Below are 17,236 nucleotides of genomic sequence, written 5' to 3'. Positions count from 1 at the left end.
CTACAGACGCTGAAAGGCAGAGCTTTCTAGTCTCAAGTGACAAGGCATGAGTACATTCCTTGTTTGAGGTGCATGAGGAGTGCACAATTAAGAACGCCCTCTCTTTGTATCACAGTGGCTAATGCCCTGCCACTGACAGTAGCTGTGAGTGGCATTCTAAGTAAACTTACAAAGACAGTTTTGTCCATTTATTTTTTGTTGGTAGGAAGCAGTTTTCTTTAGATTATAAACGCTTCAATTTCAGTGGCTTTAATTAGTACTTTGAGTTTCCTATATATTCACTGAAAAGGAAGGTGATGCCTGAAGTACCAATTAAAAGAATGTTATCTTACCCACGTGAATTCTGGTGTCCACACAACTATTTAGTTGCATGGTTTAATTTTTGTGTATGTTAGTAGTTGTGTTCTTAATAAGTGTAATTCACATAGTTTCCTTGGACAGCATGGTCAAATGAAGGCTTTCCAGTATTTGGGGCAATTAAGAGCAGAGAGAGCTTGTAATTAGCTTTTCTTAATTTTGAAGAGCTCTGCTTGAGAAGTGGTGCCCCTGGTGTGCCATCATGTCTCCAGTGAGATACCCCTTTTTGCTCTTTGCCTTTTGTGGAGTGTTCTTGGGGAACTGAAGTCTCTTGGACCCCTGCAGTTGCTGTGGAAAATTCTGCCTGGCTATTCGAACTCTCCTTTTGGAGAGCAGGGATGGCTTCTGGGTGGCTCTCTATTTGTCTAAGGCCAAGATAAAATGCTAAGATACAGTTCTACATCTTCTGCTTTTGTGGTGGCATCTCTGACTGCATTATTAGCATCTTCCTGTGGTTCTGCTGGCATCGGGCTGCTCCCTGACGTGGTGTTGGCAGCCTGGGCTGGCATTCATCTGCTGCTCATCCTGTCCTGGCGCTGCTGGGAGCACCAGGCTCAGAACAGAGTGGTCTTGGCATTGAGTGGTGGTTGCAGTGTCAGACAGCTTTTGCTAAGCATTGTTGCCATCCCTCTTCTGGGTCACTTTGAATGCTGTTAGCTGCACACAAAGATACCCTGCAAGCAGCTTATGTGCAGATTAAATGATAAAAACAATTATTCATTGACCAACATGTGCAAAAGATAGTTTTCCTTCAGATGTGAGGGTTACGCACAGCACTGCGGAGTCTTACTAGTGTAAAATTCAGAATGAGTAGCTAGAAGGTGTCTGTGTGTATATATCTATAAAATATATAACCTACTAGATGTATAAGATTATATATATTATACCTAGTTTAATTAGGTATGCATATTGGAATAAAAACTAAATACACTTCGAAGGTTCAACTTTCCTACTTGGTTTTGGTATTAGCTATTGAGCAGTTTCAAAAAATTGTTTGTTAAATGTAATAAATAAAAGTTAAAATTAAACAGTATTCTATAAGATAGTTGTCTGCTCATAATAAAATACTTTGGTATAATTTGTATAATTTTCATAGAACAAACCAGCTTTTTTTTTTTTTCTCCAATAAATTCCCAGTTTGGGGTTAAAGATGGAGGGTGCAAGATCATGCTTGAAAGTTTTGTTTAATTTATAGTTAGCTGCAGAAAGCCATAATGTTGTCTGTGTTAGTGGCCTCGTAGCTGGAAGTTGTACTTAATTTAACAGACATGTTGGGATTTAAATATTTGAAAAAAGTTCTAAAATACTGAAGGTTGTCAGAGTAGCAGAGCTGCACGTTTTAGTTACAGAAACCCCTGGAGTACTATTTAAATTCTGAAAAATATTTTAAAATTAAAAATTTTGTTTTCACAATTAATTTTGACCTGGTCACTAGGATGGTAAATAAATCTGTTCCTAAGGGAGACAGGTATAACTATTTGTGTGCAGCACTCTTTGTTTTTGCAGATTTTTGTCCTGAGAATCACTTCTTTCCTTCTGTGGTTTTTAGTAGTTTCTCAGAACAAACATTGCAAAAGTTTGCTTTTCTTGACAAAATTAAGGTAGTGAAGGAAAGTTGGCCTAGGCAAATGTAGTGCCTCAGAGAAACTGCTTCTTGGCCCAAGCTCTTTTTGGAGCCCAAGTTGTTTATAATGTGATTGCTGCTGCCTTTAACGTCTGATTTCCTCATATTTAAAAATCAAATCTCCCTTTAAATAATGCTCTGAACCACTGATGAGCAGGGCACCCTTCCGATAGAGCTTTAAGTAGAGGTAAGGGAGTAGAAGGTTGTTATTGGGTCTGACTTGACTTTGTTGTGTCCCTTGGCACGCTCTGGTTAACAGCTGGGCTGGGTGCTCTATCCCGGTTACTCTTTCGTACCTTTATATTGTAGCAATTGCAACATGAGACCCTCCTTTTGCCTTGTTTAAGGTTGAGGGTGAATTCTACTTGGCATCATGACATCTCTGTTTTGGAAGGCTTTAATTAAAGCTTCTAGTTTTTTATCCTAAAATTGGTGTTTTGAAGAGTTTCAGGAAGCTTTTTTTTTTTTTTCCTTGACATGTTACCTCAACAGAGACAAATAGGATAGATAAAAGGTTCTGTCCAGTGTTTATCAGTCTTTTTGAAGCTGTATAATTAATGGAATAAAGGTCTGCTTCCTGACTTAACAACCAGTCAGCCCTGCAATTTAAATTTAGGTTTGTTTCCATTGTATGCATAAGAGCTGGAGTTATGAAATTTAAATTTTGGCCAAAAAATGCAAAGCTTTAAGAGAGGAACTTAATAATGCAAAATGCAATTATCAAATTTCTAGATAGACTTCACATGGTAATGTTTTAACTGTAGCTGGGAATTCACTACTGGAAAAATTGTCAATAATTTGTGACGCATCCATGAAACTGTTCTTTATTCTGCTGGTTGGAGAACGTGAGGCTGCAGCTAGTATTGGAATGTAGGCTTTGCTTGGAGAGCAGGCATTCAGAGCAGGAGCTTGTGTTACATGTCCTTGTGCTTTCAATGTAGTAAATCTGTGGATCTCAGTAGTACAGTATGCCGCTGCTTTCCATCAACAGACCAAGATGTCCTGGATGCGTGTTTGTTTAATGTTCGAGGTTGTTACACTGGGTTTTGAGCTAGCTTATTAGTTTCCAAGGTGTTCTAATCATTTTAGAAAAACTTGGTTCTTTTCGGACTGAGGGATGTTAAGTCTTGATTTCTCCAAAACAAAGCGCAGAAGTGCCGGTCTGTATGTTCTGGATATGTTCTTAATTGTAAAATCAGGGAGGGCTTGATGTATGAAAATAAAAGATAGCATTTCTCAAGTGCTTTTCTGCTCAGAGCTGTCTTGTGAGAAACCTCAGCTTTTTACATTCACAGTTAGCCCCAAAGGGATTTCAGGCAGTTTTGATTGCTGTCTCAGCTGGTCTGGAGATGCAGGACCCTGTCCCTGCTCTCAGACGCTACTGCAAACTTGAATTCTTCCACTCTGATGACTTCTCTTGTTGGATAGCCCTGAGACTAGGACAGATTTCCTGAGAGCAGTAAGGAGGCCGTATGTTATGTGGATTATTGTCAAGGATTTTGGTTTTGATGTGAATTAAAATCTTCTCTTATTTCAGCCTCTTTTGCCTGAGTCTTTAGGCTGTCCATTAGAAAGACATGTTCTTTCTTAGTTCTGTTAAACTCAGTGACTACTCCTGCCCTGCACCCAGCCTGGAGGCATTTTGATGTCAGTCCTATCCCTGGCCACTTCATGAAATGCTTTCCCTTGGGAAAATGTCATTTTCTCAAAGGAATTTGAACCTCAGAATTGTGCCCACAATGGAGACAACTTGAAGCTCTGGCGAATGGTGGTCTTTGTTAATTATTAAAACCTGACTTTTTGTGGAGTTATTTTTGCAGGACAATGAAGATTTGTGTTCTTGTGTGGCAGATTCTACTAGCAGATCTTTTCTGTACAAGTTTGAGTTCACAATTTCCCATGAATACTTACATAATTTATTTCCAGAATTCTCTTTGTCATGATGTTGTCTATGGAGTTTTTTCCCTACAGTCTTGGTGTTTTGTTACTCAACTTTAATATTAGAGCTTTTTTTTTTTTTTTCTGGAAAATAAATAAATATCTTCCAATTAATTTTTGTTTTTCTGCTATTGAGTACTCAAAAGGGGATCGGCTTTTTCCATATGACAGACTTCTTGTTGCTTAACTGGAAATTTGGAAAGGGTTATGAGGTGGCTTTTGGAAAGAATATTGTGTTTTGTTCAAGGTTCTTTCAAAGGGAAAGATCAATAAACATTGGTAGCTCTTCTAATCTCTCAAATTATGAGACTGAGATGTGCAGGTCTGCCTCAGAGCTTCTTTTGCAATTTAGTTAGAAGTTTCAGCAATAATGCAGTCCTGAGTAATACATCTCTGGAAAGAGTGTTTTTTCAGTCCTTATCAATGAGTATGCAGGTTTCTGGAATAAGGCTTCGAGTTTCCCACACTGAATTTCCATATGTACAAGTTGTTGTGGGAGGAAATTTCAAAACGAGAAAAAAAAAAAAGCACACACAACATCCACCTTCAAGTAACTTAAGTAAATAACATGTGATGCTAGTATATATGTTTACAATGCATTTATCTGTCCTGCCTCTTTCAGAGAACTTTCTGAATTCCAGGATTCAGAGGAGCTAGTCAGGAAGCCTAGTAATTCTTGGAGCTGAAAAAGCCCCATAGACAAAGAAAAGGGTAGGGACACATTCTTGCAATATCCTGATAAGAATACTGCTACTGTTCTTTTCTTTAGCTTTTTATTACTGGTCTGCAAGTATCTTACTATGCGAATATATGGATAGGCGATGCATTTTGCAGAAAAAGTTTTGAGCAAGTGGTCATCTTAATATGCAGTGGGATCAGGCATAACTGTTTACTTCTGTTTTTGTTTTCCTCCAGTGCTATTGTCCTGGAATTATTTCTTCCTGCAAGTCTCTGAGGAATTATTTTCCTGTGTAGATTATACAGGGGACAGAGCTATAGATCAGCCTACTTCTCAATTTTCTTGGCTTGTATCAAATATTGCCAGGTAGAATTGAGGAAAACAACTTGTATATGATCTTCTTTTCCCTGGGTTTGATCTTTCTCCTTAGAAGCACAATGATTAGGCTTTATGGTTGGTTAGTTCAGGCACTCTGCTTAGTTTATCTACACTACATCGTGCTGTCTGGTGTAGTAGAGCTCATAGGAAAGCATAGTTAGAATAGTGATTTAGGATACAGCAGCTTGTCCAGAACACACAGGTAAGGATGTGATTCATTCAATTTTTTTCAGTACTTGGATTAAACTTTGTATTACACATACTGAAAATAAAACATAGGGTATCCAGATCAGTTAGATTCAGAAAGTGTACACAATTCCTACACCAACAATTTGTTTTACTGAAGTGATATGTCCATCACGCTATCAATTTTGCAAAATAAGTGAAATAAAAATTGTTTTACATCACCACTCAACAAAATCTATCCATTAGACAGCCTTGTTGTGACACTTCCCTATAAATACACATCGGCACAGTGTTAAGTCCAAAATCAATTCTTACTAATTAATAGTAATTACTAGAAAGTTAATCTGTTCAAATTGTAGATGCTCACAATTGTTGATTAATATTAACTTATTCACAATATTCGTGTCACTTCATGGACAAGTTTTTCTGAATTTTAAAATCTTTCTCACCATTTCATTTAAGTCAATAGCCGTTAAAGGAAATGTATCACTAGAGAATGAATGACGTAATTCTAAAGTATTAGCACTTGGATGTAGTATGGTAATACCAAAAAATGTTAGCACTGAGGTCTAACTGTGTAGTCCACATAGTGATCACAACTGAAGCAGCTCCCTGGATTTGATGGCTGTCATGATTAATCCTCTAAAATAAATATTCTTTAAAAGATCTGGTTAGATAGCTATTAATGTGTTTAAGACTAATTTTAAGAAAAAAGATTTAGTTCATTGTAGTCGATAAAGTAATGCAGATGCAATTTTTTACATCTATTTAAAAAAAAAAAAGCAATCTACCTTTTCTTACTGCTTTGACTTTGAGATACAGAATGAGGTTTCGGTGCTGTTCACTGTAAGCAAATAAGGAATTATATCTTACAAGTTAGTGCTTTCAAGTACTGCAGAGCTCTTCCATCTACTGCATCTTGCTTGTGAAGAGTTGGAGGAAACTTAAAACAGAGAAGGGTGATTCTAAAAATACTGCTCTGCACTGAGAAAAAAGAAAGGACAGCCAAGATCTGGAGAACCTGATCTCCAAGATTGAAGGGAAATGTGCAGGTTTTCAAATGTATAAAAGTACCTACAAAAGGAAAGTCAACAAAATATTTTCATGTTCTCAATAATAATGATCCTGGATTCAAGTGGTGGCAAGGAAAATTCAGATTATAAAGTATGAGTGTATTGTTTGAGCCGCTGAATCAGATTGCGTGGTGAGGATGTGCCATCTCCCCTTGGCAGAAATAAATGCTCTGCCTTTGAAATACTATCCCAAAATGTTGCTTTTACATGCAGTCTTCTTGGCTGATGCTGATCGTTGTGAGAAATTTATTCTGAAAGGATTCATGTACAGCACCATCACTTTCAAATCAGTCTGGGAGGAGTAGCAGGATGTTCATATATGCTCATGTACTGTTTGTGGTTATATGCTTATATTAACTTGATTACCATGAAGTTTGACCAACTAAGAAATAAACTGAAAACAGTTTTATTTTGCAATGTAAACAATGCCATGGGGAAATTTTGGCGTTCTATCCTATTTACATAAGGAATTTGTATAATAAAGAGATGCTTTTTTTCATACTAGGGTTTATTGAACGCCTTGAATCTGTTTTCTTTTATATTGATTTGAGCTTCTTTACAAAAAGAAGTCAAGACTAGGAGGCTGTCTTGAAAACAAAATCAAGGCACACCGAGTCTCTAAACAAGTCATATCATAACTCAGCCAAAAATAGTGCCTTTTCTGAGGCAGATGAAATACACAGTTACCTGGTTCTTTTCTTCTCTATTCTCCATAGCAAATCGCTGACCAGTTGTCCTAGTGCTCTTCTACGTGCTACAGATATTAAATTATATCTGTCTTATGCAGAAAAAATTAAAACTAGCAAGTCGCTGGGAAAATTACTTGGAGGAGTTTTTATGGCCCATGGATTTGGATTCTGTGTAGTCACTGAGTTGTATCACATGTTGGTATTGCCTGTCTGAGTGCTGGGCCACAGCAGGAGAGCAGCCTACAGGCAGTTGTGCCTGGTGCGCAGGCCACCTCCCAGCCAGCATCCTGGCGTGCTCTTTTGGAATACCCCACAGGAGCCCAGCCTCATGCGCTGGGGCTGAAGCATCAGACCGAGATCTGAGGAGAGCAGTAGATTTTTAACAATGATATGTGGCAATTTTGTGTCTTGTGACGTGGAAGAGCAGCTCGCCCATCATGACAACTTGAGTGTGCTCCTCTTCTGTGGTTAAACTAGGTGGTGTTTTCAGCACTTTTTTATCAGGTGAATCATTGTCTTGCATGGAGTGACATTAATTTCACCTGTGCAAAATAGAAGTAATTGAGTTCTTCTGTTTGACTTGCAGCCTTTGTAGTTTTGGCTTTTACTTCTGATATATTGTCCTGTCTGGTGCTGTTATCTGATGGGGGATGCAAGAATTAATAATTGGATTTTTGAAATTAAATCCTGAAGTCTTTTCTCTAGCCTCACAGGTACACATAAGACCAGACATATGCAAAGGATTTATCATTGTTTAAACAATGTTAGAAATGTATGATAATAGCTCTTCCTGCCTTTAAAGGGACAGGTTTGGGCAGCCTGGATTTTTTTGGTTGAGATAAACACTGGGAAGAGACTCCTGTATCAGCATGTAAGAAAAATGTTCACTGCATGAGCGCTGAACACATTTTTCTAACTGGCTTATGACTGAGTGAAGCGACAAAGTGTATATTAAGCTGCTTTTACTTCTGGTGGGAATAAATAGGAATATTCCAAGTTCTTGATTGCTTATCATTGTTGCAGAGCAAAAAAAAAAAAAAATATATATATATATATATATATATATATATAAAATTTGACGTGAGGCACAGTGAGTTTTGAGATCTCAGTGATTGCATAGTTTTCAGTCAGTTTGCTTCTATGTAAAGCCAACAATACCAGAATTTAATGTAGTATGTTTTGTCTGATTTTAGGCTGGTACAGAGGTGTTTCCATTAAGAAGCCCAATGTAAAGGTAAGTGTCAATAAGTTTTAAGTTATATTGTCTACTTCGCTGTTGCAACCCTTGTAAACTCTTAGCTTTTCCTGCACTTAGGATTTTAATTAAATCTAATCCTGCCACTTTCTTCATGTGGATTAGATTTATTTTCTAAATTCAGAGCAAAATACTCATCACCCCCCAAAAATCATAATTTTATCCAGTTTAAGCCTCTTCCTACTCCTCCGAAGAAAACAGTACAAGGGTGATGCACTTACACTCCTTAATTCAGGATTTTTTAAGAACACATTTAAAATTTTATTATTCTAAAACAATTTTGGAAAAAGTCTGAAAAAGTTTGTTTTAGACTTCTACAGTTTAACCACTGCATTTGGTTTTCCAGTGATACCCCAGTTCTGCTCTTGGAGAGCTTTTTCAACTGTTCCGATATGAATACATGTATATTTATGTAAATATATGTATCCAAACATGTAAACAGTTTCTCCTATGTAACCATAATTTCATTGTCTTTTGTTATAAATATAGCTTGCATTTAAAAAGAAAAGAGTATCAGATTCTCGTGTAACAGATCACTTTTTTCCTGACGCTACCAGCATTATGTTTGCAGAAGCATAATCCTCTCTTAATGGAACAGCCTATACTTATTTTGTGTGCATTGGTAAGCTTATGCTTGAGTTTATGTTCAGTTTTGATAAGAGAGCCCTTCAAACCTTCCTTGGTTTCTTAGGTAACTAGCACAGGATCACTGATAGAGACATTAAGTATTGGAAGTGAACCAAACAAGAAACTGAATTGGCATTTCTTCCTTTTCTAGATACTCATATGGCTGAAAGCATGAACAGTTGCTTTTTTTTCCTGATGAAGTCATTCCTGTTGTTAATCCCTTCTCCTTCTGCAATGTCAGTCTCACCTGTCCAAAGGAAGGAGTTTTTCTTAGCATTTTGGATAAGCCTTACTTAGTATTCATTTCAAAACCCTCACCATCCTGGAAAATTTTACTTCTTTTATACAGGTTTCAAAGCTCAAAAAATTTGAGGCTCAAATTTGATTAGTGCATTTTTTCTGAGAGTCTGTCTGCTGTTTTTCACCTGAAGATTAACAACGCTGATCTTGTATTCCCCACTGAAGATGTAGATTTGCCATTCTTATAGGCTGAGGTTGCTCTGAGCATTTGGGGCCGTCTTTTTTAGAGACAATGGAATGCAATGAAAACTTCAGTTAAATTACTTTTCTCCATGTCTCATCTCACAAGAACTGGCTGGCACAGGCAAGGTTAGATTCCAGCTGTCACGGGAACAGCAAAAGGCAAATATCCAGGGCCGTCCTGGATGGGTTCAGACAGTTCTTTGTGAAAAAAGACGGAGAAAAGAAGGGAAGAAGATAGCCCCAGGGTACACAAATAATGCAGTACGTTCTTCAATGAAAGACTGGTGTGGGGGCTAGACACAAATTGGATGGTGGGCTCTTTTGTTTTTTGTTTTTAAGCTTACATTGTCATTTAATGTAATGCAGCATGGTGGCAGGTAGGCATGCTGTGGATTCATGTTGATGCCATGCTGTGAAATGCCCACTAGGTATTTTGCTAGCTGTGCTGGCTAGCTTACCTCTCTCCAGTAAACGTCCCTGGTAGGTAGTACTGGTACTCATGCCTTTCTGCTAACTGCAAGCTGCATGTTTCTCAGAACTCATCCCACTTGTCACATGTTTTGACTGCTTGCTTATCACCAATTAGCAGATTATTGTTCTCGCACAGTCTTTGCAGAAGGAAGAAATTTTATTAAGCAGAGGTCTTTTTCTCTCACTCTTGTCCATTTTGTCCATTCCAAGGCAGCTGGGTAGGATTAGAATGGCATCTTTTCATTTGGTCATAGTTGATCATTTTTATACCAGAGCATACATGTATTTCCTAGAGAACAGTGTTTCTGAACACTTTCGGAGCTTTTGGGAATTAAAAGTGCTTGGTATAAGTCTTTTTATGATGTTTTTATTGAACAGACTTGCAAAACTTCCTTCTGAAGAAACTGGTATCTTGAAGATGGAGGTTTGACTCAGAGTGTTGTCCTGTCCAATTTGAATGTTGACTTTTGACTGCGGTAGTGACTTTGACACAGTAATAGATGGGTTTTAATACGGTGTATTGGCAATTATATGTCGTGGAATAGAATATAAATGCTAAACACTGCAAGTATACTTTTCTAACTTACAGACTTTTCTCTCTTGCAGGGGATTTTTCCTGCAAACTATATTCACTTGAAAAAGGCAATTGTCAGTAACAGAGGGTGAGTGTTTTTCCTTAAACTATGTTTTTTTCTTGTTTAGAAGGGAATCTAAGAAGTATTTTTAAAAGTTAATATTAAACTAAAACCATTCAGTAAGTTTTATTTTAGTTTTTGTGCTTAAGTTTTTAAATTTAAATGTTTTTCTGTAGAGCTCTGTTAGAAAGTTGTTGGTTTTATTGATGTTCTTTAGTGTTAAGAACCAGTTTTATTTACTCCTGTTCACTTTTGCTCATAAAATCCTGACTTCAGAGGTATCATCTGAAATGCACACATTTTAAAGAATTCCATTTATATTTTTCATTTCTTACTGCTTCTCACTGGCAGAATTCTATATTCTGTTTGCTGTGGAGACGCTGGCATGTAGGCAGCAGATCTCACTTCTCAACAGATTTTCAGCAAAATATAGCTGACAAGGTAACCATGTTAATTGGAAACTTCAAAAGCATCTAACCCCAACGAATGACTGAAAATCTTTTACCTTTGCTGTAACAGGAAGGCTTATTAGACATAGGTTTAATTTAGTTAATATTAATAGCAATGCTGATGGCAACATAACGTCAGACTTTACTGTATGTAGGCTCTATAACCTGCAAAGTTTCCTGAGATTAACTGGGACTCCTCAAATCAATATCCTGCGTGGTTATGGGTGCTTTTACCTGCATTTTCTAGATTAGGACAACTGTGGGGAGATTTAGAAATATAGTATTTCATACAGTGATCCAAGGTGGCTGATGAAATGTAGGATATAAAAAGCATTAAATGTCATTTAATGAAGTGCCTGTTGAAAAATATGTGACTTCTGATAATCTTGAATTATACAATCATCTCAATGACTGAGTGAAGTTTGTAAGGGCAGCTGTAGTACTGATGCTTCTTCACTTTGGGGTGTAATCAAATCTAGCTTTTGTGTAGAGTGACTATTCCTAACATGTACTCTCCTTATGGGGAAGAATGCTTTCCTGCAATTTGTGGTTATTAGTACTTAATGTTAGTTCAGAATTTATAAGGGGTAACCTGTTCAGGATATTTGGATGCTTACTAGGATAATTAATGTAATTTTTTTAAGTAAGTATCTAAGATTAGTATACCAATTGACACAACAGAACATAATACAGTTCCAAATCGGACTTCATGGTCACTGTCATGTTTTGGTAAATAAAATTCTACATCTGTATTTAAGAATATATTTAAAGTGCTAGTATAAACACTTGCCAAATAATAAAGCATGGTATATACTGTTCTTATATTTGGGTCAAAAATACAATATGGTGTCATTAATATGTAGGTATAATATGGAAGAAGTTAAAGTTATGGGAATGCAAAGCATTTTATTTAAACGGTTAAGTATAGTCCTGATAGGCATTCGTTTTAAATCCAGCCATACTATTGAAGGCTAATCTTCCAGAATGGTTTATTTTTCAAGGATGCCAAGAGTTTGTAAATACATTTGCAAAAATAATCTTTAGAAGAACTTTGGCTTTAATATTTTTCCGGTATTAGCTAAAGTATATTGTGATTCCTTTCATCCTTTAGTTTTCTATGGTTTCCTAAAGGAATGCTGAACTATTTTGAATCCCTTCCCTGTAATAGCATTTTCAAAGATTTGAAAAGAACTGAATTTCCAGCCAGAAGTGGTTGTGACATCTTTTTTAATGCTAGTATCAATCAAATTTTGGTGGTGTATACTAAATACACAATTTTTGTTTGACAGTTGAAATGATCTTTGAATATGAGCTAAAGAATAAGTATTGAGCTCTTCGTGTTCTTAGTATCATACTTGAGATCACAACCATATTCTGTGGAGATGTATTAAAACATGAATTCAGATTTACTAGTCTTTCATTGCGGCCAAATTTGAAGAAGGGAAAAAAAAAGTGAAGTAGTGTAATAGGGCACAATCTCAGATGTCTAGCATCTATCAGTGTTTCGCTGGGAATGGTGAGGTCATTGGCATAATAACAGAAAAAGTTGTGATTTGTCTTACTATCCTGGTACGTATTAATTGGTGCTTTCCAGTCCTAGCTTTAATGAGTTCAGTGTATACCTAATATTGTCATGCCAGGTATTTAAGATAGTGATGTTTCTAATGTATGTATATTTTAGATCTTAACATGAGATTTACTTGTTGTTGATGTGGATTTGTCTTTTTGTTTCTGAGCTACCAAAAAATTGAAGCTTTTGCTTGATAACTTTTCTACACCAAGAGTACCTTAATCTAAATCACTTCGACTTAGTTGGTAAAGATCTTCAAGATCACGAAGTCCAACTGTCAGCCTGATCTACTGAGTCCCATTGCTAAACTATGTAGTACCTTAGGCCATGTCCACACATTTCTTAAATATCTCCAGGGATGGAGACTCTGCCACTGCCCTAAGCAGCCTGTTCCATTGCTTGACTGCCTGCTCTGTGAATAAATTCTTCCTCGTATCCAATCTAAACCTCCTCAGGCACAACTTGATCCAGCTGTCCACTTCATCCTCCTCCCTCCACATTGCATTTGGCCTTAGCTAACGATGCACAATTATTGGTAGTAAAACTTTCAAAAGAGAAGTACTATAATACTATCATACTATTCTTAATGATGAATTGTTCTCAAAAAAAAAAAAGAACAAAACAAAAACAACAACAAAAAACAAACAAACAGGAAAACACCAAACAACCCACAAGCTTTCAGAATTAAGTACATCTCATTGTTTTCAGGTTTACTTGTTAGCATTCGTTTAGCTCTGCTCAGGGGATAGAACAAATAGTCTAAATTGTTTATGGAGTGGGGAGTTTGTAGCTTCCCTTCTGACGAATTTCAAAATAGCTGTGTGCATGGCTTTACTGCTAAAGAGGAAGGGCTGTGTGTCTTTCACCTGTGCTGTTGGATGTGCTGCAGAGACTGACTTGACACAATCTGTCCCAAAACACGTGAGCCAGTGTTTTTCATTGGCAGTATGCTAGGAGCTATGGAAAATTCTTCCAATGAGATGTGCTTCAGAAATATTTTTATTTTTAATGCTCCCTCTTTTAAAAATTGCTGAAAGATCAGAAGCTTGAAATAGACCTTATTTTTACAGTGTTTGACATTTTTCTGTAATGCCATTCAAAATAAATGGCAAGTCAGGGCGCTCATGACTCAGATGGTATAATGTGTTACAATGCATACATTAGTTATCACGTTCTTGCATCTTAGTGTAATGACGGAAGACAGCACACTGTACTTCTTTAATTGGAAAGGAAGACCTTGACCACAAAAGGACAATTTCTGTTCTTTTGATTAGAGGGTAGCCGACTCAGGTTTCCTATCCAATATTGAAAAGTCTTCTGGATAGGAAGGGTTCAAAGATGGTAGATCTCTTGGGTAATTGATTATATTGGACAACATATGAATTGGAGGTGAAAAATGGATTGGACTGGTTTAGATGGAAGGAACACAAACTGAAGGACCCCATTTACAGGAAAAATTACGTAACACGTTGTAATCATGAAAAGTGTTACAACAGACAAAATGTTACTCTTTAAATATTTTCCTTTATGTTGAGAGATCAAAAACGAAGTTTTAGCATTTTGCAAATAACTGGTACCTTTATTAATGTTTTCCCTCTTGTCTAGGCAATATGAAACAGTTGTTCCACTTGAAGATTCTGTTGTGACTGAAGTCACAGCAACACTACAGGAATGGGCCGTGCTCTGGAAACAGCTGTATGTGGTAAGAACAGTACCCTTCTCATTGTACAGTGTTTTTCAAGCAGAAGAGACACATTGCATGCATTCCAGTCCAATAGGAAAAAATAATAAATTAAGAATTGTTAAATTCATTTTGTCTAGTGGGGTGGGAGTGCCTAATTGTGGAATCACTGATCATATGAACTTCAAATGGGCTGTGCTGGAAATATCAGCAGTTTTTGAAATTTTGCCTTCAGAACTGAAAACTTCATAGTTTAAAATAAAGGTTTTAACGTGTTCATAAGTAAGTAAGAAATAGGACGTGTGTTTAGTAACACAAAATTAAAGGTTTAAGTCCCTTCAAAGAATTACTCAGTGCAGTCTGCATTTGTTTTAGCATCTGGTGTTTGAAAGAAGAAGAGGTCAGACAGAAGACTTTCCACAGTATTATACTTTTTTTTTTTTATGACCCAGTCCTATGGAACAGCAAATGAGAAAATTGCACGTTTGAAAGTATTTTTTTCCTGTTCTATTTATTTATATTTTTTCTCAGTAAATTTAAGCCATAACTATAGGATTAGGGTCAAGAACTGTAGGCGATGCAGTCATGAATTTCCGTTCTTCCCTTACCTTACAGAAATACCTCTATGTGGAGTTTAGCTTCCTTATCTAAACCTGAAATGCCAGTATCTAGCTATCTAGGAAATGGAACCAGAAAAAATCAATTAAATAAGTCTAGTATATCTGTAACACAGCAAGCCGTGTTCCGTACTCCCTTCAAAAAGCAATCGAGTCTATTATGAAATTAGCTTGCTTTTTGTTACTCCCACTTCTAACCTCTTCAATGATGGTACATGGTATATACAATCTTTTAATACTTCTCTTAACCTAGTGCTACTAGTTTTTTCCATTCCAAACACTTACCTCTTGTGTATGCGAATAAAGTGATCTTTTCTGTTTGCTTTGTGTAAGATAGATTCTTTTCTTTCCCTAGTGTCTTATGAAGAAGGCAACAGTAGTATACTGACAGTAGTATTGAATTTGAGAAAAGGGAATTGTTTTACTTAGAAATGGGTTGAACTTCCTTTCTACTAATTATTTATTTTTGATTGTTAAAACTAATTCTTTGAGGGGAGGGAGAAAGAAAGCTCTAGCTATAAACTTTCAGTTAATGATTTTATTTCTGGGACTGCGTTCTATTCTAGCTCATTGTACTTACAACATTGCGCACAACATTATTGTATTCTTAAAAAACAGGGGAAAGAATTTACTGTTTTTGTGTGACTTTGGAACTAGGCATTTGTTTAAAAACCAATTGGCAAAGCTTCAGAGTGGAAAAAAGCTTTTTTTTCTGAAATCATACAAAAATAAATATAAAATTCTAATACAGTTATAGTTGATTCTAATACAATTGCAGAATCATTTAGGTTTGAAGGCATCTTGAGATCATCCAGTCCCAAATTACCGCTGAAGTAGAGTCAGGTAGAGCCAGTTGCTCAGGATTGGGTCTAGTCATATTTTGGGCACCTGGAATGGAGACTTGACAGCTTCTCTGGGCAATGCTGTCAGTGCTTGACCACCTTCACAGTTGAAAGAATAATTTCTTACATTCAACACTGCTGATGCAGAACTATAGCTATTTTGACATGAAAGAACAATCTAGGCTATTGTTAGGTGGGTAACAGAAGTTAGTCCCAGTCACAAGCCATCAGTCTTCAGATGGAGGAAGCGTAGATGGGTGCACAAATGGATGTGGCAGAGCTGGGATCAGGATTTCGTAACTGGTCTTCAGGCTAGAAGCTATGCTGGAAGGTCACATCTTAAAATGTGTTAAGAGACTAAACAGAAATGCTTGCTGTTGAGTCAGCACCAACAGAAATTTTTATTAATCCCAATCTGTAAAATGAATCATCTAAGAAATCTAATTAAAGTTATTCATCATGCTACTGAGCCTAGTCAGCTTTGTAGAAAAGTCCCATACTATAGTTAAAGTTAATATGTTAGTTACCGCAGATACTTTCAGGGGGTCAGTGCTTATAAATGGTAACAGTAGGTACTTTTACAGTGCAATGCATAATAGACAACTGCCAAACAAAACATACAGCATCTCTTAATATCTCTGAATAGACTGACATGTTCATCTCATGCTTTTTGATTAACTTCTTCCTTGGATTTTGGTTTCAAAGACCAAGTTTGTTTCAATTAAAAATTCCAAGAATCTGCTTTTAGTGATATAGTTGGGATGCATCATAAGGTTTATATGTGCCTCTCAATTAAACAGTGGGCACTAGAATGTGCTATCTAGGAAGCCTGTAGCAATTAAAATACTTCCTGAACAGAGGTGCTGTGTTGTTTCAAGACAAAATAACTCAACTGGAAGACATTGGAGAGAGGAGGAGAATACTAGGGAATGCAAGGACAAAGCAGACCCAGGTTTGAGACACTGTTGTAAATCAGGTTATGTAGAGTGTTGGAAGTGTCCCTCCGCTCCCTGTGACCAAAGTTCATGCTATCACCAGGAAGAAACTGAGTGGGGAAGCTTGAATAGCTTTATGAGAGCCATGCAGTATTTTTAGTGTATACATCTATATACTAGGAAGATGAGCCTAAGTTTACTGTACTTCGCAGTGTTGTGAGATTCTTACAAATTTTTCAATCATCATGAAGGTAAAGTAATAGTAGAACTAGAAGCTGCGACTGTGGAGAAAAAGGCAGTTAATGGGCAATGAGTTCTGAAAGGAAAGGCTGTGCTTAAAATTAATTTGAAATAAGATGTTACATGATGTTCTCTGCTTTATAGTATGTCATGTTATAGTATCAGCATCCAGCTGCTCAGAGCATACTGCTTCAAATAGTAAGAAAGCAATAAGGATTTCTGAAAACAGGTTTTTCTCGAAGTGGAAATGGATGGGGTACAAACAATCCTGGTATGAAAAACATGAAAATTTATTCAAGGTTGTTGTTACTTATATTGAGTTTTTGTAGCAGTAATGATAACCTAGTTAAAAATTGTGTGCCCGTCCAAAAAATCTTGAACACTTAATATTTCTAAAGGAGTAAAGGCTTTTATATTTTGGGGATAAAAAAAAGTACGTTTTTTTTGCTTGAATATGGAGTCTGTGTGCAGATAAATATAGTGTCATGGTATGGCAAAGTAAAGCAA

At 36.6% G+C, this 17,236-nt stretch overlaps 1 protein-coding gene across 18 annotated transcripts in view; it reads left to right on the top strand.

Annotated features, from left to right (window-relative positions):
* Positions 1–17,236, top strand: part of DOCK3 (dedicator of cytokinesis 3) — a 215,537-nt gene that overhangs the window by 21,636 nt on the left and 176,665 nt on the right. For 17 of the 18 annotated variants that reach the window (XM_038185862.2, XM_038185874.2, XM_038185858.2 and 14 more), the window contains exons 3-5: positions 8,118–8,158; positions 10,367–10,422; positions 14,020–14,116. In XM_038185862.2, the coding sequence (XP_038041790.1) occupies positions 8,118–8,158; positions 10,367–10,422; positions 14,020–14,116 (194 nt within the window). Of the gene's footprint in view, positions 1–8,117; positions 8,159–10,366; positions 10,423–14,019; positions 14,117–17,236 lie in introns of those variants that run through there. The other variant, XM_038185875.2, reaches the window with a different exon arrangement.

Source organism: Anas platyrhynchos, chromosome 13 (assembly GCF_047663525.1).
Source record: "Anas platyrhynchos isolate ZD024472 breed Pekin duck chromosome 13, IASCAAS_PekinDuck_T2T, whole genome shotgun sequence".
NCBI lineage: Eukaryota > Metazoa > Chordata > Aves > Anseriformes > Anatidae > Anas > Anas platyrhynchos.
The sequence above is the reverse complement of the archived record's forward strand: the minus strand, read 5'-3'. Positions and strand labels throughout refer to the sequence as shown.